General features: G+C 47.4%; 1 protein-coding gene across 1 annotated transcript in view; it reads right to left on the reverse strand.

Moving 5' to 3' along the window:
- Positions 1-24550, reverse strand: part of GPATCH8 (G-patch domain containing 8) — a 58565-nt gene extending 34015 nt beyond the window's left edge. The window contains 2 exon segments of the mRNA XM_086626664.1: positions 6851-6925; positions 24506-24550. Coding sequence (XP_086482790.1) covers positions 6851-6925; positions 24506-24550 — 120 coding nt within the window.
- Positions 24551-27136: the final 2586 nt, after the last annotated feature.

Below are 27136 nucleotides of genomic sequence, written 5' to 3' on the forward strand. Positions count from 1 at the left end.
CTCACTCCACATTGAGGAAAATGACCACACGGTTTGCAGAACTTTGGTGAATCGGCTTGAAAGACACAATCTTCCCAAAGATATTGGCTGCATGGATACATTTTTCCTTAAAAAGACTCTATTAAGTATAAATTTATTTTTTTTTCTGATATACCAGTAAAGCAAGACAGTTTGTCTCACTGTACTTTTCATGGCAACAGCGTACGTCTTTCCCACACTACCAGCTCTCCCCCAGGGCTACATTGGAAAAAATAAAAAATAATAAAAAAAAGTAGGGAAATGTCTGGTTATAAAAGCTTAAATCAGTATATGCAAAAAAAGGAAAAATGAACAAATATGGATTCCAGCCACAAAGCCCATGGAGAAGCCTCTCATTCAGAAATGTAGGAAAACTTACCTGCAAATCTACCTGCTGCAAACCGTTTCTGCAACGGCCGCCTGGTCCTTCTCGCAAAAAGGGGCCCCAAGAGGAGAGGTTTTCGTGGCTAAGGCACTAATTGTTCTACCATTAGCACTGCCACTGTCTCTGGCAAAGGATTATTGAATCCGATTTTAAAAGCCGGTGCTGACAAAAACGGCTGCAGTTTCAGCAAGAAACCAAACCACCAACGAAAGGAAAAAAGGACAAGGAGCACTTTGCAATCTTATCGCTACGTGGAGATGAGACATTGTGCTGACTGTGTTGTGTTATGAATGCACTAAAATAAACAGACAGATGAAGCAGTAATGCTATTTCCAAAAGCAGTGCAAGTGGAGTGAAAGCATTTCCATACGAACCTGGCTTTAAAAACTGGGCTGTCAAAAGAACAGTTAAATGTAACACAAAGTAAGAAACTGTCCAATCACTAATGGTAGTTTTTCTTTTGCTTTGTTTTCAATTCACTGCTTGCAAGTAATGTATTTATTAAAGAAGAGTGAAAGCATAAAATAAATTCAACAAGTCAAGACCAGCTGGGAGATTCAAGAGCGGTGTGTTGTGACTGACACAGTGAAGGGGTAAACAAATGTTAAAGGGAAAAAAAGAAAAATTTAGAAGGGTTATACACATTAGCACCACTTTTACAAAACCACTCAAGAGGATGGTCCCCAAGTTGATTGACATAAATCGGAATTATGCCTGAACGTTGTCCTGACTCAGTTCCCAGGAAGGAGGTGGGTTTTTCCCCCTCCCAATCGCTTCTATTTGTTTGCTTAAACAGCAAAACTGTTTCCTAATTTGAAATGTTACTGAATCAAAACGGAGCATCTTCTGTTTCACTGAGTAGGGAAAACAACCCTAAGAGTTTAATATTAACACTGGAGTTGGGACCTAGTCGTTAGCCTGCTCGTTTCCAGCCACATTCCACCTTCTCCCTCTGTTTCACATCACTACCGCCGAGTTCTCAGAGAGGCAGACTGGCAGGACTGCTCTGCAGCATAAATGGTGCCCTAAAAATTGAATTACGGGAGGTGAGGCTTCCCCGGCCCCCAGTGAGGGCCATCCCGCAGAGCCTGGCAGACTGCGGAGCAGCCGGGGATATCGGGACCAAAATTTGACATGAGGCAGTAAATATTGCAACAGCGAGGAGAAAAAATCATATTTTTAAGTGAAAGTCCTGTAAAAGCGTGGACTCTTTCACATAGAAAAGATGTCTTTTTTTTTTTTTTTTTTTTTTTACACCAAACTACCTGTCCATGTCAAGAACTGTCATTCCTTTTGAATAAACTATCCTCGTGTTGTAGCAGTTTTCCTAGAGGAGAAGTGGCAAAGTTCTACAGAAGCCACTGACAGTCCAAGGAGGAAATCCCCCCGTTTCTCAGCGGAGCACTGGCGTGACTCCTCACTTTCTCACACTATCATTTTGGAGCTCCTTGTGTTACAGCAACAATAAAAGTTATTGAGGCAGCCAAAATAAGTCTCAGTAGGTGTTGGAGTGAGCAAGTGAGCTCTCATTTACCATCCAACCTACTCGCAACAGCAGCACGCTCCGTCTGGGCAAACGGTCACGGAGAGAACGCTGGACACCAGGCTGTGGGATACACCCACCAGTGTAGGACCGGGTGGCTCGGCAAGCTCTTCCCAGGACAATTTACACCTCCCAGCATTACTCTGGCCACTTTGGAGCTGTTGAGTAATGATCACTTCTATTTTCAGGTGGGGAACTTCACATTGCAGGTAAAGGGTAACTTTTCCAAAAGTGTGTAGGAAACAAAGGTCTTGACTTCACCAAATGGTCGTGGGAGCTGGCTAAGCTACTTTGGAAGAGTCTCATCCAAAGCGACCTTCTCCAACAGCCTCCCCAATTCCCCATCCTGTGTCCTGACGAGATGCCCTTGCTTGCTTTCCTTAGGTATCAGTGATCCCTGATATCAGGATATCCCCAGCACAAATTTCTGATAAAGCTCCTGGCCAACAGGAAAAAAAAAAATGCATACAATGAAAAGATGCATACAAGAACTGAAAGGCTTTGATGATGCTGTATGTGGATACAATCTGCAGTCTGTGGATTGAGCTGCATCACGGATAAACCAAACGACCAGTTTTGCCTAACAGAGGTTTTCCGTAAGATCCCCACCCCACGGCTCGTGTTCAGCTCGTGCAGCTCAGCCTCGGCAGGAACCATCCGTCTCTTGAGTGGATTGTAAGCTGTGCTGACTGTGTATGGAGGAATCTATAAGCAAGGATCGGATGCTACTGGGTGAACCCATGCAAACGAGAGGTTGAAAAGATTCCCAAAACAAAACCTATAGCTCACTACAGATGACACAATGAAGACTAGAGAGAAAAGCCAAATAGTAATGCTACACCATTCAGCTTCAAGAAGCACATTATTTATAGCGCTGTCCACATATGGCTACTGCTAAATGTCAAATCAGCAGCCTCATCAAATGACACTTTGGAACTAGTGGAGTCCACAGATCCGTACAGATATACAGTGCAACAACACCCAGCGTCAGCTCGTACAGTCGCCTGCAACAGCCCGGGGTCATCCAGCAACTACCAAGCGAAGCCTGAAACCTCGTGTCGTTCAAGGACCTCCTTGTGTAACTGAGCAGAATTAGAGGGGGGTCCGGGGGAAGGAAATTTGTTAGTTATGACGAGGACAAGCTAACGAGCTCCAGAACGAGTGAGTGATACACAGTCTTGCCTCCGACCTGCAACGGCGACAGCTTGGCTCGACTCCCTGACCCTCTGCGTCCTGCCTGCACAGGGAAAGGGCTGCGTTCTTGGGTAGGCTCTAAGGGTATTTCGCTATCTCCTACTTGATCTGTACTGCTGGGACAAGGAAAACCATCAATTCACAGCAACAAGATTTGGGAAACAAGGAGAAAAAAGGAATTAACATGATGAAAACGTGGATTCTATTAAAGCTGCAATACTTTATGACTTCCCATCTGAGTACCTAAACCCAATACACTTAAAATCTTTTAAAACAAATGCATGCAGCTTCTTCAATTTAAAAAAGGGTTAAGTGCTCCAATTTTTCAAGGGCACCAGACACCAGTGGTTCCACTGACGGGAACAGGCAGTGTAAGCGCAGCATCTTTCAAACCAGAACAAAAAAAATTGTTATTTGTGGGGAGGGGAAAAAAAAAAAAAAAAAAAAAAAAATCAGTGTTTGCAGCTACAAAGTGTCCATTGATATGAAATACTTTCTTCAATTTAGTAATGGAAAATAGCTGGCTTCTCGTTTAGGCTACGTACATCCACGAGCCCATGTCAGCTCTATTTTCCATAAACGTACTTTGATTATAGCCGCATGTTTCAGTCCAGACATCTTTGGCCTAAACAAGCTGTACAAAGCAGGATTTCCACAGGAACAAAAACGCTAGTACGCTAATTGAGGACACGTTCCAACATTGTAATGATCTGTAGACTCCCAAACCTATTTTTCCAGCCACCTTTGAGTTGCATGCTGTAGCAGTACAGTCAGCACCTCTCAACAGATAATGCTGCAGAGATGGATCTCAGTTCAGCGGTGATCGTCAAATGTATACTCCAAGCAGAACCCTCTGCCCCCTGGGAATTCCAAATGCAAGCTACCCTTAGTCTTTAAAGCATTTTTTGTATGACTAAGAAGATGTGAGAAGCTGCAAGAAGCCTATTTAAAAGAATATACTTAATCCACTCTTCAGTCTGTAGAATAACCAGACTTCAAACTGGAAAGTGCTTTGATCTGGTAGTGTTATAAACATCCTTCCTTGCACAAAGACGTTTGTCATCCAAGCTATTTCCATAATGTGAAGCACAGGCTCTTACTCATTACTCAGAGTAGATTCCTTTTTAAAGGTCACTTGAATTGCTAACACAGAACTGGTTAGAGATTATAAAACAATTTGCGAATAAACGTTAATATTGCAAATATTTAGATGTGTGGTATTTGCAAATTATATACTTGTCCTTACTCCTTTCCTCTTGATTTCGGTTCAAAGATGTTATCCAATTCCAGGTGAGCAAACAGCATAAAATACGTAAAAAAGGTGGCAGAAAAAGCAGCATGAACACCTCTTCCCTAGTGACAAATCCTGCAGGAGAGGAACACCACTAACCTCTGGCATGAAAATCGTTCCTTCTTTTAATGCGTGCAGTCTGCCAATTTGAAAAGCACCTGGGTCATTAACAGTGTGGAAGCAAAATCATTTTCATAGGTGTCAGAAAACTTGACGAAATCATTTATGCTTCCCAGCTACAGGTTTGCTTTTTAAGAATCAACAACACACTTTATTAAGACGATGTGAAGATTAACCTTAAAAGTGACCGGTTTGTTTCTGACTGCACTTTCTGACACCGGGTGTGTTCACGGGACCAAAAAATCCACCCCGTGCAGCAGCCACAGGTTTAAAATTGTGAGCCCAGCAGGTGAAGGCAGCTCAGGCGAGCCCTGGCACAGAGCACAGCTGCTGTGACGATGCAGAACAGGCATTCACTCCGTTCTGTGACCCCTTCCAAGGGTTTGACATCCCAGGGTAGGGGTTTTAACCCTCAAGCGTTTGCTTGTCTTATTACAGACAAAAGAAAGAGTGGAGCTAGCTGGATTTGAAAGTAAGGACAATTTAAGGTTTTAACTCTCTCTCTGCCTAAAGAGGTAAGCCATTCTCTTCTCCATCAAACTGTTTTCAAATTTAACCGGAAGGCTGAACTGTACGTACTCAAACCTACCAAAAAGTTATAAAGATTAAGAACGTCTTAGTATTTGGATGGTGACATATGTATGAATAAAATATTAAAGCTGTAATTGAATTTAATTTTTCTGCTGCAGTTCAACATTAATCAAACTGCAACAAAGTATAATATCTACAGATGATCCAAGCCACGCCGTGAGCCTGTGTCGTCAGCTCCAGTGGACTCGCTCACATTTTACATACTCTGTAGGTGTCGCTCCCTTCGGAACACCGAAGAGATGTAGTCTGTGACCACTTCCATTCCTCTGGGAAAACACTTTCAGAAATCAGATAACCAGTCTAGTCTGCAAGTCGTATTTGAATTATTACAAAATGCTCATTTCCAGCATGGCACAGAGCAGGCTACCAACAAGGATTTCTCATTGTATTTACATAAGGAAACAAGCTTGGCATTTTAATTAAAATCCCCGTATCACAAGGTAAGATTGAAGCATTCAGGAGAACGTTGAATACGAATTCCCATCTCTGCAGCATTATCTCATGCGTCATCAATTACTGCCATGCCTAAATCTAGCATCATGCCAGCACATTAAGACAGTAGGTACTATATGCAGTGTTCACTGGACCAGAAGAACAGAAATAAGAAGGGGGAAAGGAAACCCTAGAGAAGAAATTAAAAAAAGGCAGACCGTGCAATACAAACCAGATCATGGCTGCTTAGCTAATATGGGCCAACTGCTGCGGAAGAAAAATGTCGAACACCCCAAGTTGTGTAAATTTTTGGTAAACATCTAACACACACACACAAACACACACAACACCAACCTACACATGAATGAAAAATATATATTGACCTTTTGCTAACGCTAGGTTTCTTCTCAGTGCAGACTAACATGAAGAAACTTTAACAGAGGACTTAAATTATTAACAGGGAAAAGAAATACTTGAGAAGTATTTTCTTAAAAATCTGGTCTTAACCAGAACACCACTAAGTGACCCTGGATTATTCACTACACGTCTTCTTGCTCTCATACTGAAACTGCAAGTGAAACTTAGCTAAAGCTCAGTGCCAAACTTGGGTCCAGTTTAGGCTGAACGAGCTGTTGTGCCGGAGACCAGCAGCAGATGCTTTGTAAAGACAAAAAATTTAAAAGCTCAGAAAGGTAAAACTAAACAGAAACTTCATTTTTTCCCCATCTTATAGCCGTACTCTCCACACCTAATTCCAAGTGAAGTAATACTTTCCAGAAACTCGCAGCGCAGTTTCAGATTCGTGGGGAAGGACTGCTACGCTAACCCTGTAACGCACCCGTCTTTCCCTACTGCCAGCTGTCATTCTAAGCACTTTTCTTTAACACACCAGTAATTCTCTAAAAATATAAACTAAAAAAAGGATCAAAATATATTCTACTACACTATCCCATCAGGTTCATACATGAATTAAACTGATTCTTCAACCAAAAGTACAAAAAAAATAAATATCTATGAATGAATGTATTATTTTTAAATAATTTCTGAAATATCAAGTTGAACTACAATTTAAAGTCATCTATAGTTTTAGGAGAACTACTTCAAGACTAAACCCCGGGCCCACTTAATCTCAGCATGCAATTTAACACAAAAAATTAACCCTGTCCTGACAAAAAGATGCCCACTCCTATTGAATTGGACTGCATTCACATCAAGTACCATCCGATCACGGGCTAATTCCTGGTGGGTTGGTGCCGCTGAGAAGCACGGATCTTACCGATTCTATGGGCTTGTCTAGAGACGCCTGCTCTATCTCCAGGTGCCCTTCTTCATACTGATCAAAGTGATTGCCCTGGAAAAGAAGATGGCTGTTAGCTCCACGGCAGAGAACGCGTTTCCAACAGTATAGTTTCAAGACTCAGGTTTGTAGATGGTGTCATGCTTGACGGAATTTTGCTAGCAAAACAAATGAATTTATTAAATACAGGCTCAATTCAGTATATAGGCTATAAGAACAAAAAATATCATCAAATTGGCTTAGTTTTTAGAATAATCAAACTATGGAAGCTGGTAAAATATCAAGCGTTTCTGATGACAATACCTTTTTTTTTTTTTCTTTAGAAAGCCTATGAAAATGCTGACCATAAACACCAGTGCTGGCCTTAAAACCACACAGGACAAGAAGCAGAAGGAATTGACCCCACCACCACTAGAAAAGAGGGGGTTTTGTTGTCTCTTTTTTGAATAAGAGTAAGGCTTTCCTTGCAGCAGAAAACCCAAATTGCTTGAGGCATACATGTAATTTCACACACCTTAAGTCAACAAAACCCCACACTGGTACATAACGAAACCTTTCCCCGTGCCCACAGCACTTGTTCATGGTCAAGAGCAGACCCTTCCTTCAATCTAGGCAGCTGCACAGTGAATCCTTAGTGGAAGCGATCCTCCAACACGGAAAAAAGCTGTTGGTTCCAACCCCGAGCAGTCCCCGAAGCCAGCTGACCACACGGCCACACACGCACATATGTTGGCACAAAGAACGCCAGGATGCATGTGCAGAACTGCTTATTCCAGACGTACCAGCAAAGCATTTGTGAGCACAGCACCCAAAACTGCTACGCAAAAACTGACAGGGCTGAGGAACATGGCCGAGGAAAGGGACAGACCAAGAGATACACCGGGAAGCACACTGATAAAGTGTGCACATACTCACCCAGCAAAGAAAACGCTACAAAGAATGATAAATCCAAGAATCTCACTTCCTTACACTCCCAGAGCAACCCCTGAGCACTGGCACAGGTTGCCCAGAGAAGCTGTGGCTGCCCCATCCCTGGCAGTGTTCAAGGCTATATCAGATGAGTCTTTGAGCAACCTGGTGTAGTGGAAGGTGTGCCTGCCCACGGCAGGGGGCTTGGAATTGGATGATCCTGAAGGTCCCTTCCAACCCAAACCATTCTATGACTTTATAGACTGGTCATGTAGAATAATTAAAGTAGATAGGAAAGTTAAACAGGATTGTTATGATGGTGCACTGTGCCCAGCTTTCACCAACATACATCATGCGCACCTCTAGATTGCAGATTTCTGAACAGGGCAACCTCTCCCCTACCCAACAGTGCCAGGAAAGCCCAGTACAACGCACAAACAACAGCTACTGGAGTAGAGACTAGAGTCAAGCAACCCTCCTCAATGATCCGCTACAGCAAAATCCAATCTTCCCACGTTTTTGCCACGACGTTAAGCGTACGGGGTTCACGAGCCAGGAAGGCAAACGGCAGCCTCTGTCCTCCAGAATAACCGTTGGTGCTGGAACGTCACCAGTGTGAACGGCCATTTCAGAAAAACAAAAACCAAGAAACCCACAAAACCACCTCTTGTACTGCCAGAGGTTTCCGAAACCTCAAATTCCTGAAATTGCAAACATGGTGAACCATTTTTGGCCATTCAATAGGTCCATGATGTAGCACGAGCAACCGATGTCACTAACAGGCTTGGAAAGAAAAACAATCTGACAAGGAGAGATGCCTGCAGCCAAGAGGAGCACACGGGCCACCGAAGGGGGTCATTTCAGCGGGCTCTCCCACATTCCCCGGGCATCGCTCGGCATCACAGCCCTATGAAACCCCAGGGGGTGCCAAGGTCTTGGCTGTCACCCCGATTCCTTTCCCAGGCCCCACAGTGCCACCGGAATCCTCCGGCTGCTCAGTGAACACCTGGGACTTTTTGTTCACAACCCAGCTCCGCAATGACTTTGAGCAGGAACACCTAGCACGACTGCCAAGAGAAACATGTTGTCACTCTCCTCCTTTCTACCAACACCAGCTTCTCCTACTGCAAGAATTTTAATGAAAGCCAGCACGCGAAAGAGCAAATTATACTTGTAACGGACTGCCTGTTGGAATTTTACAAGCCAGGCATCAGCCTCAAAAAATCCTTTGGAACGAGTGTTTGTATCCAGTGATGCAAATCTGCAAGAGACCATCTTGACAAGAACCTGGTGCCAAGAGAACGTGCTTTGATGCCGGTGCCCCAACCGCCAGCCTATACATCATCTGCCGTCCACAGCGATAATTCACCCAGGCCACGCTCTGCTCCCAGTATTCTTCTTTCCCACGGCCTCTCCAGAGCAAATTTGGGTCCTAATCTGCAGGCAGCAATCCGCTCCCATCCATTATTTTTGGACAGCCTTCAAGGAGCAAGCTGAAGGCAAACTTACCACGCACACACAGTCGTTGAGCTGCTTAAAAAAAGGGAGTGATTCCTGGAGATGGGCACGGTGTAGATGCACAGACTGTACATGTGGTGTGAAGCTGGGGAGCTCAGTGGGGAGAAGTCACCATAAAACCTGCCTCAACGGCAGAAGGACACAGCCCAACCTCCTGAAAAGCAGCGCCCAAGAGGACAAAAGCACTCAGGAGTGCACATGCTGTTTATGAACGTGCACGGCTGACCGTTAGCAAAAACACACTGCCAAAACTTCACTATAAAAAAATCGAGTCCACCTAACATTTAGTTAACAAACACTTGAAACTCTCAGTAAAAACAGACATCCCTCCCCCCACCTAATTTCACAACGGGATTTGCTGCCTGCAGATAGCTGAGAAAATGCCAATGGAATTACCTGGAGCTGGCAAAATATTTCTGCCTGCTCACCATCTCCTCCAGCACCACCGCGTGCTGAGCCATTTCAAACTGGTTTTACAAAGGCAGGGGTCAATTCCAGGCTTAAAGCACACCGTGCTGATTTGGGGCTTCACAACTCCACTGTTCCGTGCCCAAAACCAACGCCTCCTCCTCGAAACCACGCCAGAGGCTGGGCGCTCACCATGGCACAGCCCAACGCAAAGATGGCAGAAAGCAAATAAAGCCATTCTCCCCAAGTTCTGGAGATCCCACGGTACACCACTTCACATATCTTGGGGTTTACTTCAAATATATGTTTTGGTTTATTTGTTATATATTCTTCTGGGGAGGGGTTATTTTTTATATATGTTCTTCGGGAGGGGAGGGTATTTTATATATACATTCTTCTAGGGGGGTTTATTTTTTATATACATTTTTCGGGGGGGGTATTTTTTATAAACATTCTTCTAGGGGGGGTTATTATCTACACATATTCTTCTGGGGGGGTTATTACCTACACATGTTCTTCTAGGGGGGTTATTATCTACATATGTTCTTCTAGGGGGGTTATTTTATATGTATTCTTCTAGGGGGGATTATTCTATATATATTCTTCTGGGGGGGTTATTATCTACATATATTCTTCTAGGGGGTTTATTTTTTATATATATTCTTCGGGGGAGTATTTTTTATATATATTCTTCTGGGGGGGGTTATCATCTACATATATTCTCCTAGAGGGGGTTATTATCTACATATATTCTCCTAGGGGGGGTTATCTGCTTTTTCTCTACCTTGGGTTTGTTGTTACTGGTAACGGGAGCGGGGCCGAGTTGCTGGGTGTCACAAAGAACAGCAATACTGATCTCAGAGCTTTCAGAACAGGCAGGGTGCTGCCCATCACCTCCAGCTCCTGGCGGGACGCTGGCAAACTGCTCGCGATATTAGGAAGCTGATTGTTATGGGCTTGGTGATTTAAGGCATCAGAGTAACAAAGCGTCCAAACTGAACTGAAATCAATACTCATCACAGAGACTGTTCTTTATTTATCAGTACTTAAACAAACAATGAAAGAAAAATTTTCCTTCCATCATAAAGTAGCTTACCCTGGGAAAAAAAGCAGGAAGATAATAATCCAACAGTCATACTGAGGTCAGATTTATGAGCGTGTTCAGCCTAACGAGCAAGGAGAAAAATGGTTGTCACTTCTAGGCCCACGACAAACAGCTTGTTGAAGCGACGTTGTCTGCCATCGTGGCGGTCCCAGGCCTTTTGGAGCTGGGACACTGCAGGGCTGGAGGCAGCACAGTCTGTCCCTTTGCTTCCTCATCCCTGGAGCTGGCTAAGGAACAAGTTGGGGGGAAATTCCATCTGTTTTCCTTCTTTCTCCCATCCTTCAACCTGGCACATCAAATGGATCTATCTAACATTTCTGTTTTGCTGTATCTCAAGACAATGAATCAGAGGCAGACAAAATACTTTAACATTTAAAGCTAATAATTAATTAAACCCTAAATGTTGAATCTGTTGAGAATAAACTACATTTTTGGCAAACACGAACTGTAAGCACAGACCACATTTTAATATGATTTTGCTCTGTGTCTTCTGCACACTTGAGGGAAGCCTCCCTCTTCAGAGGAAAGTTTTAAGTGAAAAGAGGAATTCAATCCCTACAAAATGGATACCAGGCCATAAAAAAACAGCTGCATTCAAACCAGTACTATTCAAACCCTATTCCAAAACTTTCTTCCCTGTATGACGACTACAGAGACACAGTAAAACCCTGGCTCTGTTAGCTAACGACAAAGTTTCCACCTATTCCCGTGCACATGGATTTCAGGGCAGAAGGCAGCACCCTTCTCCCTCTCATCCTCTGCCCCTCCATTTTAAAGCAGCCTAAATCAGGCTTCCTCCCCTCTGCGTCGTAAAACAAGACGTGTTGCACAGCTTGTGTCACACTGTCTTACAAACGCTACCTCCATCCTCAAACAGCAGAGCAAATCCCACGAGAGGCCTCCACTCAAGCATCATTTATTGCTGTCGCTTTGTGCCGCAGCAAGGGCTCCGGCGCTGGGTGCTTCACCACGAGCGCACTGAAATTCAATATATTTTACTACTTGGATGAGAAACAAGGACAAGGCTTCAACATCCAAACACTTCTTATTACCCACCACACACATATCATTCAGTTTCCTCGTTGCATTCATCTCCAGGAGCCAACATGTTTGCGTCCTATGATTTTTCTGTGTAATATCATCTGAACTTTGGCTAACTACCCATTTTGGTTACTCACAGTCACATGTCCTCTCCTCTCTCCTCCACTTTCCCATTGTTTGTTTGATCTCTGCACAAAGCTCTTCGCCAAACCTGACATCTCGGAACCCTCACACACTTAACCGCCGAGTTACTAACACAGCATTTGAAAAATCCACTAACAAAAGCTGCCTCCATGCAGGATTTTAGATCCTTATTCTCCCTTATTTGGATCGTAAATACTTCAGAGCTCTGGCCTAACAAATACCATTTTGTCCAAGATTAAACGTAGCAGAGTCACGGCATTTTCTGAAACAATTAAAGTTAAATAGCTAAAGAGACAAAATTACTGCTGGTTTTCTTCTTTCTTATAAGGTCTGAAACATTGTAGCAGCATAACCCAGTCAAAATAATTTAAAAAAAATTAAAAACTTAATCATGTTTTCATCCCAAAATCTTTAGTGGCAAAAATTGTTGCCAATAAATGACTCAATGCAAGTGAAATGAATTATTCATTTAAGCCTATTTATCAGAGTAAGTTCAGCATCATAGAATTAATTCTTTCCCCTACACAAGACACCTTTTCATCAAGGTGGACACAGACAAAGCATCTAAGGGCGCACAGGTATTACTGAGGGAGGAAACCCTTTTAAAAGCATCTTCACAACTATGAGGCAGGAGAAAAATATGCTCCCTCCTTCCCTCTCACCCCCCCCCAAAAGGGCGTATCCAAAACCAGACCTGATTTCTGAGCATTGCATTTTCTAAGTCACCTACAGCATCACCAACACCAGGAGGAAACAACGATGAGTCACTTCAAAACTTTGAGGCTATTAGACCTCCCTGGATATTAATTACTGGACTGCTCTTTCCAATCTGCCCAAACACAGAGGATATTAAGACGTCAGCACACAGAACGCTCCATATAGTGCACATTCCCGACAAGAATCAGTGGTTTCTTTTATGACCAGCCCTAAGTTACCCACATATTATTCCAAAAAAAGAGCAGCCCATATTTCAGCAGCGAGGCCAGACCTTGAAACATGGCTCTTATGCAGAGATGGGAGAAAACTCCAACAAAGGAGTAGAATAACGGAGCCGTGAAAGCAATGGTTTTCTTTCAGAACGCCTTCGTTCAGCTGTCCTTTCAGTCACTGCTCAACGAGATTACACGAATGTTATTATTCATATGAAAGAAGGTGATGTGAGCTACAAAAATCAACACAAGTTAGACAGGAAGAGCCCAGAACAAAGAACACCTGGGGGAAACGCTGCCTGCTCCACAAGCCACAGGGACAACACCTTCCACGGCGTGAATACAGTGAAATAAGAAAAGACTCCAGTGTAAAAAACTACACCTATGCCTAAGAGCAATAAAACCAGTGATGACTGGGGAGGGAACGTGCAGAAGGCAGTGGCTGAGATGTCAGAGCAGAAACAATCTATTTGTGTTCATACTTAATTCCAGGACCAGCTTAGGAGGGCGCACGGAAACGCGTGTTCCTGTGGCCGTGCAGATAACAATCTAAGGAAAGTAATTTTGCAGAAAAGCCTCACCACACTCACCACCATTATTTCTTAAACACGCTGCAAAAGAGCACAGCGTGATCATGATTGCTTAACTGCACTTGAAAAGAGCACAGTGTGCTCCTTAGACATTCAAAAATCAGTTTTGCACTGGTAGAATATCAGGAAACGAATCAAAAAAATAACATTTATATTTTATTTACTTTAGAAAACGGAATGTTAAAACACTAAGGCATATCAGCATCACTTGTGCATATTCTGTTTATCCATCAGGTCAATCAATATACGTTAAACACCCAAAAAAATTAAGTCAAGCCATAAAATTCAGGGCTGTTACCCACAAGTGCCACTTCAAAACGCTGAACTAAGCCCACTCCCCGCTCCTGACAGCTCTGCAGGCATCAGGCTGCAAACCAGCAGCTGAGGCACCAGGAATATCAGAACAGAGAAATGAGCAGCCACAAAAAGGGCCATTTTCTAGCGCAGACAAAGCCACGGCAGACTGCGTTAGCCACAAATCACAGAGTATTTCCAGTGCCCTCCGGTCTCTGCGCCGGCAGCTGGAAAGCACAGCTGACATTTCCTGCAGCCGTCCCGGACGGGTCAGCACAGACGGAAGGTCTCAACAGCCGAGTGCGGGAAGCTGAAGCGGCATCTGAACACAAGTAAGCAAATGCCACCTCTCCAAAATCCTCCTGCCTGCATGTACATGGCACCTTCACCCTAAAGGAAAAACAGTGATTCCAGAAGCAAATATCCCATTGAATTTAAAATTTCCTTGTTTTAAAAGGAGGACATTGAGCATTCACAAGACCTTTAGGAGAACAAAGCACCTTAACACTCATCGGCTTTTCCCAGAGATGGCTGAGCGGTTCCCAGCACAGCTCTGGCAAACACTCCGCGTCCAGCACACCTCCATGAACGTTGATAGCCCTGCACCAGTGCAGCCATCAAGCAAGAGAGACCCAGCAATGGCTGTGCAAGGACCAGACAGAGCAGAGGACTCCTGCCTAACCGAAAGACAAAGAATTTCAGAAAACCACAACTGACATGGTCACCACGCCAGAGGGAAGGGATGCCATCCACAGGGACCTGGACAGGCTGGAGAGGTGGGCCTGTGAGAACCTCATGGAGTTCAACAAGGACAAGTGCAAGGTCCTGCACATGGGTCGGGGCAATCCCAAGCACAAGGACAGGCTGGGAGGAGAATGGATGGAGAGCAGCCCTGAGGAGAACGACTTGGGGGTGTTGGGTAATGAGAAGCTCACCATGAGCCAGCACCGTGCGCTGGCAGCCCAGAAAGCCAACCGTGTCCTGGGCTGCATCCAAAGCAGCATGGGCAGCAGGTCGAGGGAGGGCATTCTGCCCCTCTGCTCTGCTCTCCTGAGACCCCCCTGCAGTGCTGCCTTCAGCTCTGGGGGCCCAAACACAAGAAGGACATGGAGCTGTTGGAGCGGGGCCAGAGGAGGCCACGGAGATGATCCAAGGGCTGGAGCATCTCTGCTATGGAGACAGGCTGAGAGAGTTGGGGCTGTTCAGCCTGGAGAAGAGAAGGCTCCGGGGAGACCTTCCAGCACCTTCCAGTACCTAAAAGGGCTACAATAAAGCTGGAGAGGGGCTTTGGACAAGGGCGTGTAGTGACAGGACACGGGGCGATGGCTTTAAACTGACAGAGGGGAGATTTCCATGAGATCCAAGGAAGAAATTCTTCCCTCTGTGGGTGCTGAGGCACTGGACCAGGTTGCCCAGAGAAGCTGTGGCTGCCCCATCCCTGGCAGTGTTCAAGGCCAGGTTGGATGAGGCTTTGAGCAACCTGGTGTAGTAGAAGGTGTCCCTGCCCATGGCAGGGTGACTGGAACTAGATGATCTTTGAGGTCCCTTCCAACCCAGACCATTCTATGATCCATCTCATTTTCTGTTTCCTTTTGTGTCTAGTTCTCTTTTTAAAAATCTTTCCAGCTTGATCAGCTGTTACTGGACCTGCCAATTTTGCAGAGCCCCGAGCTCGACTGACCCACCTCTCCTCACGCTACCCGAAGGTGACACATACCAGTGAGTGCAGCTACAGGGTTACACACAGGAGGAGAATAAAAACCGACTCCAGGCAAGGATCAAATAAAGGTCTAAGTGACACGGCCTGCTAGCACACCTCTTATTTTGTTTATTCGTGGGGCTCTATCAACTACATCATCCGCTGACCTCACCAGTAAATTTCAGCCAACACAGATGGGAGAGGGAAGGTGTTAAAACCAGATCCAGCTCACCGTAACTAATCAACTGTTTATTACACACAACCAAAACGTAACGGATTTATAGTTTCTCCACAAGATCCCACGTATGCTGACTACGAATCTCCTACAGTAATTTCTGCTGCCCTTTTAAGCTAAGCAGAACCTGATGACTCTATAGGATGGAAGATCTCCAAAATGTAATTGATGCAGACAACCGTGCTGATGTGTAGAAATCTATCCAGGGAATTCAAAAACAACTCCAGGAAAGCACAGCTCAGAAATGTTTCTTGAATATTCATTACGCGCCCAGAAGAAAATAACATTTTTAAGACCAATATGCACCAAGAAGACGACTCCATGCAACCCTACTCGCACTGGAAGCTTTCTTGGATAATTTTAAGGGCCATGTAGTTTCTCAAAACTATAAAAAGTGAAACAAAAGCGACTTTGTATCAGTACCTGGAAAGCTTTTGTTAATGCTCCCCAGAACAAAATCATTCTTTCTCCTGTTGTTCCCTGTAGTGACTGTAAAAACGCAAAAAAATGGAGTTAGCCTTTCCCAGCAACACAGAGGTAAAGCATTCACCAACAGCTACGTTCCCATAGCCTTCCACATGGCATAAATCCCTTTCCCCAGTCCCTTCCCTGCAAACAAGCAATACAAGTGGGTAAGCAGGGACACTGCACATCCTCACACCCTCCAAAACAGCTCAATATTTACAGTCGGCATCTTGTGAAAGCTGCAGCAAAACCTCATTTTAGGCACACACACACATCAATTATTTTGAGAGTACTTAGAATGAAAATCCTCTCAAGTCAATACAACAAAAGCAATCACTTAAGATTTGGATAGGAATTTAAATTGGCAACTTTTGAAAGAAGCACCTTGTAATTACACCTTGAGAAGTTGAGGGCACCTTTTGTTTACCAAATTAAAAGTTAAATTTTGAAGGCGAAATTCTAACTGTTAAGTCCAAAACCACAGAACAAATTCGAGAGGACTCATAGGTCAAGAGCGTTAAACCAGGGAAACGTGCATATAAATGCCTCGTTAGAGCTGTCCAATTAAAACCACACTCCACAGTCCAGAGATAAACAGCTCGTACAAAAAGGAGTGTGAAGCCAGAGGCAGGCCCCTGCTTCGCTATGCTCTGCATACCTTGGCACCAAACGAGGACAATTTAATGTCTTTCAGATTCCTTCTGCCGCTACCAACGCCAGCCATAAATCTGTTCCAGCACACGCGGGATGCTGCTCAGTTCTTCAACGCTTCCAGCAACTGCACCAGAGAGTGTGAGCGTTGGCCTCACTCACCCAGCTTCCCCTTAGCCATTTCTTAACATACCTTGATGCAGAAGATGCTGCAGCTTCCAGCAGCAGCGTCTTCGTGATTAACAAAGACTTTCAAACAAGAGAGAGGCAGAGGAGACACCCTGATGGGACAGGGTGCTAGTCACTGAACATCGAGGGTATCATTTATTCGCCACCACAGACTGCCAAGCTTTCATAGTATGGTCTGTCGTCTTCTTTCTCTTAACACAGTGTTTGAAGATACGGTGTTTTATGAAGATAAAGGATTGTTTCTAGACAGGCTGAGAGAGTTGGGGCTGTTCAGCCTGGAGAAGAGAAGGCTCCGCGGAGACCTTCCAGCAGCCTCCCAGTACCTAAAGGGGCTCCAGGAAAGCTGGAGAGGGGCTTTTACAAGGGCGTGTAGTGACAGGACATGGGGCAATGGCTTTAAACTGAAAGAGGGCAGATTTAGATTAGATTAAGGAAGAAATTTTTCACTCAGAGGGTGGTGAGCACTGGAGCAGGTTGCCCAGAGAAGCTGTGGCTGCCCCATCCCTGGAAGTGTTCAAAGCCAGGCTGGATGAGGCTTTGAGCAACCTGGTGTAGTGGAGGGTGTCCCCGTCCATGGCAAGGGGGTTGGAACTAGATGGTCTTTGAGGTGCCTTCCAACCAAGACCATTCTATGATTCTAAACCAAAATGTCACAGAAAACCTCACTCAGGAACACGTTAGCCGCATTCAGGCTCAGGAACTCATTCCATGCAACTCGCTACCATTCAGCATTTCTATCAATGACCAGAGGGGAAACAGAGCAACTGCCGACCCCGTGCGCAGATGGTGAAGACCAACAAACGGTAAGCAACAGTGTGGATAACATGTTTGTACAGAGCGGTCTGACCTGTAGGCAGCGGCCTGAACTCACCAACACAGAGTCTGTTTTCACAGAGCCCTGTACAAACACCCCTGCAGCACAGGGCTGCACTCGGGCAGGCAGGGGAAATCCAAGTTAAAACCTCTTCACGCAACACGGTAGCGAAAAGGATAAAAATACAGTCCAAAGGTGTGTAACAGAGGAAAAGCAAATAAGAATAAAGTAGTAAAAAAGATGTTTATCTCTGTATATGACACAGATGGGAGGCTATTCTAGACCCCTCTCTGCAAGTCTTCTAGTCACGAACGCGGAAAAAATGAAGATGCAGAAAGATGTAACGACACAAACGGAAAGGCAAAACGCCCCACAAGAAGAGAATTCAGAGATGAGACCATTAAGGCTCTCAAAGGAGGTTGGGACTAAGACAAAAACGTTATATATGCCCTTATGTAAGAAGGGGCAGCGTACTAACGTGTGCTTTGGCATAAAGGGCATAACAAGAAACAACAGCCAAAAGCTGAAAATAGAAAAATCCAGAAGAAAAATCAAGGAAAATACACCTTTCGGTGGCCAAACTACCACAACAATCTACAAGGGAAAATGTTCCCCATCACCAGCTGTCTTCAAGGGAAAGATAGTGTAGCCAAACACCAGTTTCTGAAGTCAAAGCTGGGTCAAACGATGGAAACTGAAGGGTAGGTGATACCTGGATATTTAAAGCAAACATCCTAATATCAACTTCTGGCTTTAAAACTGTGAATGGTTGAAATCTCAAACGAATTAATTGCTTATAGAGCTGCTTGAAGGTGGAAAGTACCAAAAATTGCTATGAGTTTAGAACAGTACAGCAGAAAAAAGCATATGTCAACTGAGGAAATGTCAGCCAAGAACTGCCATAGTGCTTTTTGATCAGATGAACTCCTAAAGCTTCCCATCCCCACATAGTGAGTGTTGGGAGACCAGTTAGGAGGGTCTGGGTTTGTTTCAGAGAGGTGACTCAGAAGAAGCTGAGACAGCTTAGACATGGCTTGGGGGACCATAGAATAAAGCGTTTCCATTGCTATGCAGCCATCCAAACCACAGGGAACATCACTGCACGAGAGAACAGAAGTGACAAAACAGAGCAGGGAAAAGTACAACCAAGACAGGAAAGAAGGTCTATATAAAATTAACTCACCACAGGAGTTCCGAAAATTCATGCTGAAGCTCAGATTCTCCTATGATCTCCTAAAAATGGAACCAAAGGTATTCAATCTACTTCCCCCCCCACCCCCCAGGCGTCTCCTCCCTTCCTTGCTCCCACAGGCAGGCAAAAACCAAAAATTAAATAAAATAAATCACAGTCCTGACGTTCCTGCTTTGTGCAACTGAGAGGTCAGCACGAACTGCCAAGGAGGGAGAGCAGTGTCCTTCCTGTGCAGAGCCTATACCAGAAATTTAACTCTAATCTAATGATAAATTAGGATCTCCAAACAACATGAACAGATTTTAGAAAATCTAATATTAATTCTTAAATTAGAAAACTTGCCTTGGAAAGGGCCACCTCCTGGACTGCTCTCAGCTACGTTTCTCAAAGGCCAATTCATGCACAGAGATCGTGTATGGGTTAGAAGCTCAGGACACCGTCTTTTGCAGCAACTCCAGTCCTATTCTTTCCCTCATTCCCCCACATTAACTTTTTCTTCTCCCAGTTAGTAACAGCATGCAAAAGAAAATGACTTTACTTCCTTGCAGCACAGAGAAAAGTCACCAACTTACTTTGCCACATAACCCACGAGCAGTCATGGTCTGCTGAAGGACATAAAAATCAAACACGTTTGCGTCAGGCACCACCTAAGAAACGAACCGAAGCTGAAGCCACCGACAACACGCACCCATTAGAAGGGCGGATTTTAAAACTCCACGCTGTCGGCCCAGATGTCCGGTAAGCCAGACTGCCCAAGCTGCTTGGGAACAAAAGTTATCCCTGACATTCTGCCAATTAAAAGGCATAAAATCCCCATGCCATCAGCGCCCAGCTCAGCTCGCTGGAAGCAGCAGGTCAGCCAGTAACAGCGACATGCTGGGTTGGCTCTTTGAATCCTTTGGGAGGGGAAAAAAAAAAAACAACATGCATCTATCTTCTTGGCATAAGCAAGAATACCAGAACTGAGGTTCAAACTGGCCACATTTCAACCCAGTTTAGAAAACCGAGCATTTCTGCTTGGTGGAAATGTTATTCTAATATGCAGACCATACAATAAACTAAAAAAACAAGAGACAGAACAGTTTGTGTTCCGTCTGGCTAATGATGCAAGGAAGTGCAATGTAAGTAGGAAGAGGAAATTATTGTACACATATACACATATGGCTCATAATATTTCTGCTTCAACAATGAAAAGGATAACGATTTAGCAAGAAAACATTTTCTCAACATCTGCAAGTAACTGGGAGCTCCACTGGATTTCAGCGACGTGGAGACATCCGCAGCATTCATCCTCTGAGTTCAGCACGCTTAATCTAAAGAATAAAATTACTGCAATTACAAATATAACACTGAAAAATGTATTTACTTATTGCAGCAGCCTCATGTGTTCACACAGCTTTCAGCAATGCTTTTCAAATGCTCTGTTAGCATAGTCGACAGCTATCGCTCATAATTATTTGAAGTTCAGGAGTTTGTCTCAGCCGTGGGGAAGCCAGTCAATCACGGAGACGGCAGAGGCAGACAAGCGACAGACATCCCTGCAACAGATAAGCAGCACCATTTTCTAACCAAAGGACTAAGCTTCCCAGTGGCCTACTCAAAAATAACCCCTTTTGTAATGGAAAAGGGAAAAAGGTTGGGATTTATTTGGGTAAACCATCCAGCAGATTGGATTTACCATTTCAGAGCCCAGAGAGAGGAAAGAGAAGGAAGATCAGTCACATCCTTCCTCCTTCAGTAATTCATTTCGCTGCCTGAAGTCTCTTGAACAAATTGCTGTGGCTGTGCTGCCCTGGTCAGGGGAAGATCAAGTACTACCAGGCAGAGCAGAGCTAACTGCCTTTCACTGGAGCTGCCCTCGAGTTCAGCACCTGCAAAATACAGCCAAAACCAGGGGCTTTCCCTCACATTTTTCTAAGGTTTGGGAGCCCGCAGCAAAAAAGAGAAGAGGATCTATGCCCTTTGTGCGGCTTCTAAAGCTACACAGCACAGCAAAAGCAAGAAAATCCTAGAAAAAAAAAAAGCCACTTAATCACCTCATTGCGGTGATATCCTCCAATGCCATTTCCTGCTCCTTTGGCAACTTCAACCTTCAAACCATCCTTAGCTTTGAGGCTCCTTCCACCCTACCATAGAGAGGACTCGGAATAATTTCCAAATACATCATCTTTCTCCTCCCCCGTCATACCATAATCTTTGTCCTTAAGGATATGTGACCTTCTTATCCTTATACAAGCTACTCTTTCCCACAGGGTTACTTCTAACCCCATGATGGTGTCTCCACCCGCTCCACAGCTTTCTTCAAACCCATCACATCGCTTTGGCTGCAGTTACGGGAAGGTCTCCCGCTCCTTCTTATTTCTCCAATCCACAGTTGATCCCTCTGCTCAACAACCTTTTTCCCCTCATCACCTTTTTAGGCACTTCAGACCATCCATTACTCCTTCTTCTCAGCTGGTTTAGGTCCTTTCCTTCCTGAACCCATTTCCCTCCAGTGCTGTACGTTTCCATTCCTGCCTTCTGCGATCGCTCTGAGCTTCCTTTGGGCAGGCACAGGGGAGGAAAGAATAGCTCTGAGCAGCTCTCCCATCTTTAATCCTCTTCTCTCCGGCGTATCAGAAGCTCAGAAACCTGAATATCACCTCTGCTAACCCTGCGTTGCTAACCTCAGCTCTCCCCTGCCCACATCGATGCTCAACTTTGCGCTCTGGCCAAACTAATCCTTCCGAACCCAGAATCTTTCCAGTTTCTTTCCAGAAAGACAGCTGGTAACATTAAAGGGAACTCTAAAATGCTCACTCTTTCATCCAGTGACTCTCTTCCTTCAGCCACATCACTAATCCCAACTCATCTGCCTTTCTTCCAAACAGCTGAAAGGTTCCTTTGACCCATAACTTTACTCTTGACCTTTTGTTTCTCCTCTTCTCTCGAGACGGTAACACATCCTTTTACTTCATCACAAAGAACACTCAAGAACGAAACCTGAGGGATCTCTCCAGCCTCCCGCCCCCTTGCCACACCACATCATGCTCCGAGACGTGTAATTTTAGAGCACCCTCTCCCTTTTGTCACGCCTGCCTGGGTGTCAACACACCAGTAGTACCACAGGGTCACGTCTGCAGACATAGTTAAAGGACGGAAATTTCACCTGCTGAAGCTCAGAATTAAAACTGCCAGAAATCACGTGGAAAAGGCATTCTTAACACCGACAGAAACACGCCTACAAGGGAGCCTACACACAGATTTGTGACTTGGCACTCACGGGGTGTCTTATTTTTTGATGCAGTTTTGAAACTGGTATTTTTATAGAGGCGACCAAAAGCTGCACGTAAAGGCAGGCCTATTTTTCACCCGTGCTTAGCCACGGTCACAGCGCAGCTTTCGCAGCAGACCTGCGAACACTCAGCGAGCCACTTCCTTTATTCCACACTGGTGGCGTATCTCAAGTGACCTCTGTCTAAATATAGAGGAAAAAAAAGTCCAAAATCTTCTCTGAAAGCAATCTGGATGAAGAAGAAGGGGAAATAAGGTTCAAAAAGCCTTCCTCCACCAATACGCTTCAGAAAAATGGTTAGACTGTCAGGGGTACGTGCACGGGCTCTTGAGCTCCCACCAATTCAGCGCGACCTTGGCCAAGACACTTGGGCCCAGTCTCCCTCTAACCGGCTCCTTCATAGCTCATCGTTTTCACGTTCAGCCTTAACCAAATCCCAACTGCTCTTCCCAGAGGACCGATCCCACTTTTCCCTCGAAGGAAGCTTTAACACACAAAATAAAACGTCTTCTCGCTGGCAAATTTTCAGAGAGAAAAGGAGAAGATATGCTACTACAAAAACCAAACTCTACCTTTTTATTTTTCACTCCAGCCTATGGGAAAGATAACAAAAGCCCGATATTCGGCACGGATACAGTCCTAATTAAAAACAATGTCCTTTCTTAAAGTCAAAGGAAAACAGGAGTTGTGACTGGGTTAGTCTCCGAGCATGCTCCGCAGCTTTTAAGACTTCAGCATCGGGTAATGGAGCCCTGTTTCCTCTCTGACATCACTACGCATTCTCCCTGCATGACCAGAGCAGTGACACAGTAACAGGTTTTGCAGCTACAATTATTTTTTTTTGTCGACTGCCCCACAAAGGGACAAGAACAAGGACACGGAGCAAAAAGCACGTGGGAACAAGTTGTGCAACACACGACTCCAGAGCTTACCCGTTTCTTGGGTACATCCTGCAGTCCTCCACTTGTTTTAGGTTTTCCATCCTCCCCTCCTCTCTCAAAGCAAACTATTACAAGAAAAGTGTTTTCAAACCCAAGATCAAGCTCGCTCCGCTTCCAGAAAAAGGAACTTCAAAACCTAATCAGACCGTTTCTAGATTAATTACGACTCATTTCTTCATTTAAGGAAACAAACGATGCAAATCAGTCCCTGTGTTTAAGGCTGCGTTCGGAAGCCATACCTCCAGACAAAGTAATGCACCCAGCACAACCACACCAATACGCGTTTTCTCGTGCGTTTCTAACACAGTTCAATGACTTACAAAGCAGGTATCCCCTAAAACATCCAGCAGGAACAATACAAACGAATTACTACTGGATGTCCTGACTGTTTTCAGGATTGCACCTTAATGCTACATTAAGTAGAATTACGCAAGCTCCGCAACTATAAAAAAAATCTCCCAGATCTTTAGGTGAAAAGCACGAGTTCAGGCAAAAAGCACTATTCCAACCTGAGGATCCTGGAACAAGGACGACACATAAAAGCTCATTACTAGCTGCGTTTATTCTCACTCCTTTTGTTTTTCGTTCTGACCTCGAGACTCTCTCGGGATGAAGTCAGAAAACAAAATGTCATTGTTTAGGCTTAATGAGTCAACGTTCATTTCACCCCTGTTTATTTAAATCTCCTTTAAAACAGCAACAGTGGCGTTAATCACGTCGAAATACTAATGCTTTCACGGGGGGGGTACAGGAGAGGGAAAATGCGTTTTCCACAAAAGGGGCCGCTGGCACATGCTGAGAGCAGCCGGAGAGACGGGGATGCAGGGCTGGGGGGGGGGGGGGGTGGGGGGGGGTGCAGCCCGCAGCCGGGGAGCAGCGGCGGGCAGGTGAGCCCCGCATCCCGCCCAGCCCCCGGCCCAACGCACCGTAAAGACGACCGGAAAAATCGACGGAAACCCACGCTCCTGCGGGTGAGCGCTACCCCAGCCGGGGAGCCCCCGCCGGCCCGCTCCCCTTCGCCGCCGCTACGGCACCGCCGGCCGCTGCCCCCCTCCCGCGGGTCACCTTGACAGCCCGCCCCGGCCCCCCGCGCCTTTGTGTCGTTCGCCGCCGCCGCGGAGCGCCGGGCCCGCGCACAAAGCCCCGGCGGGGGGGCGGCCCGCTCCGGCCTCAGGGGGCCGCGGCCGCCCGGGGTACACCGGAGGCCCGGCCGCCCGCCCGCGGCGCGGCCGTTACCTGGAAGTCCCTGTCCTCGTTGAAGCGCGAGAACCTGTCCGCCATTTTGCGCCGCCGCCGCCGCCTCGCTCGGCCCGGCCCGGCCCCGCGCCCGCGGCCGCCTCCCCTCAGCACCGCCCGCGCCGCGGCAGCGCGCCCGCCCTGCCCCCGCCGCGACGGGCCGCTCCGCGCATGCGCGGCGGGGCAGGTCACGTGTGCGGCCGGGGGGACGCCCTCACGGCGACGCCATGGGGCGGAGAGACGGGGAGAGGCGGCTCTCCGGGGCAGCGGAGGGCGGCGGGCACGGCCGGCTGCACCCTTAAGCCGCCGCCGCTGCTGCGCGTTTGCCCCCCGGAACGCCGGTGCGGGTTGGAACGGAGCGCACAATACGCATGCGTCACTGCCCGCCTGCGCGCGCACCCTGGCAACCGGTGTCGCCTTCCCCCCCGGCGGCCTGGCGCTCTGCGCATGCGCAGATACGTCAGGCGGCGGGGACTTGACCCGGGGGACAACAGCCCCACTTCAGCCTTCCCGCCCTCCCGGCCCGAACCAATAGAGCTGCCCCAGCCTCTCGAGTGACGGCGATAGGAACCAATAGGAGCGCGGGATCGTCACCGCCCCCTGGCGAGCGGCGCGGAGCGCGCTGGCTGCTGAGGAGGCGCGTGCACAGGGTCCCCTCAGAGGGTCCCGGGCGGGAGCGAGGGCTGAGGGCGGCCGCGAAGGGGCGTCAGGGGCCCCCTCGGGCGGTGGGGACGGGCCCCTGGCCCAGCTAGCCTGGGGCTGGGGTGCGCCTTGAGGCGGCTGGTGGGGCCTGGGGGCAGACCTGCGGTAGGCCGTGATCCCAGTGTCGTGATCACGGCGGTCAGAGCCAGCCCTGAGGTGAGGCGCAGTGCCCGGTGCAGCCGTGCCTGCAGCCCCGCGCCCACCCCAGGCCTTCAGCCAGGCCGCAGGGGCCGTTCTGCACCCCTGAGCCGCGAGGCACGGGCCTGGCTCGCGCAAGCATAGCCGGGTCCCTGTGTGTGGTGGCAGAGGAGCAGCGCCTCGGGCCTGCGCCTGCCGTGCGGTGCCTGGCGTCTCTTGTCTGGCAGCAGCCCGCAGGCCTTGCAGCACAGGGGCTGTGGCAGATGAGGCCCTGCTTTTCCATCCACCACCACAGCTGTTACCAGCTGTCTCTGAGCATGGCGGCGTGTGTCGCCGTCTCCCCGCCGTCCCTGACAGCAGGAAAACCGGATTCCATCTGTCTCTCCATTCATTCCTTTTCTTTCTCTCACCAGGCGCCTCAGTGCCCAGATCCTGCTTGAGTGCTGCCCTCTGCCGCTCTGTCGAGGCAGGGTGAGGAGAGAGGAGTTCAGAAACGGGCCTGGCTGAAGCATGTTCACCAGATCGTGCCTCCGTGTGCGCCACCGAACTTGCCGACGAGGTGAATGCCTGTGACGGCAAGCCCAGCGCAGTGGGGCTGTGGGTCGGATGCAGGGGAGGCCGAAGCGGTGGTTGTGCTTTGTGCTAGGTGGTGTAGCTCATAGCAGAGCTGACTGGATCATTAGTGCAATGTGCCAGGCTGGGCTGCGCTGCCAGAACTACTGTGTGAAGCTCCCTCATGCGTTTACCTCTAACACTTGCCAGGAGGGATGCTGCTCTCATCCTGCTGCCCCACCTCAGCAGCCCGGCAGAAATCCTCCCCAGGAAATGCCCCTAATCCTGGCTCTCTCCAAAGACCAGCCCTGTGTTTGTGCTGAGGAGGACCTCATGGTCGAGAGCTAGGACCTCTGCATCGCAGGGTGGCTGCGACAGCTTTCTCAGGCAGGAACGTGCTGGAGTTTGCTCCTCATTTCCCTAAGAAAGTCCTGATGACACTGTGACTGTCTGTGCTTGGCTCTGCTCACCGCAAACACCTCAGCGCCGAGGGTCACCCATCTCTTCCTGCATCAGGGCTGGGGTCCCACCTGCATGGGTGAGGGGCAGCTGCTGGTCTGGAGCTGCCAGGCCTCTGCCTCTGCTCCACAGACCGTGGACTCACTGCTGATATCCCCACAGCTCCTTGTGCCCCAAGGACTGCCCTGCAGCTTAGCCCTGTGGAGGGTGGAGAAACTGAGGCAGGGAGGGGAGCAGCCTTTCTCCTAGGAGTCACCACTGCATTTTCAAAGGGGACTGTCCCCCCTTGTCCTCCTGAAGCACCCAGACAGGTCCAGGCGGGCAGGGTGGTGGCCAGGATCCCTGCCCAGGAGCCTGGCCACGCTCTGTGGAGCAGCCCCATGGGCAGCTCGGGCAAAGGGAGACGCGTGTCCTGCAGCCACCTCACCCGTGGGTCCCAGGTGGGCACCCTGGGCCCTGCTCAGAGACTGGGCTGTGCCCACGAGAGGGAGCTCCTGCTCCACCCAGGCAGGCAGTGGGACCCCCACCCACCCTGTGGGCCTCCCACCCACCATGGTGGGTCTGAGCTGGACATGGCGCCGCAGGGAGATGAAGCCGTTTTGAGCTGGGCAGGGCGAGCCCCAGGGACGGGAGCGTAGGTCTCCAGCACCCCTCAGGGAGGGTGGCAACTCCCCTGGAAGGACCCAGGCATGCTGGTGGCTTATTCCCCCTCTCAACATGGCCCCCCTGCACCCTTCTGGGTGCAGGAAGCCGGTGCTTATCATCACCGATGGGTGGGGG

Source organism: Tauraco erythrolophus, chromosome 25, assembly GCF_009769465.1.
Source record: "Tauraco erythrolophus isolate bTauEry1 chromosome 25, bTauEry1.pri, whole genome shotgun sequence".
NCBI lineage: Eukaryota > Metazoa > Chordata > Aves > Musophagiformes > Musophagidae > Tauraco > Tauraco erythrolophus.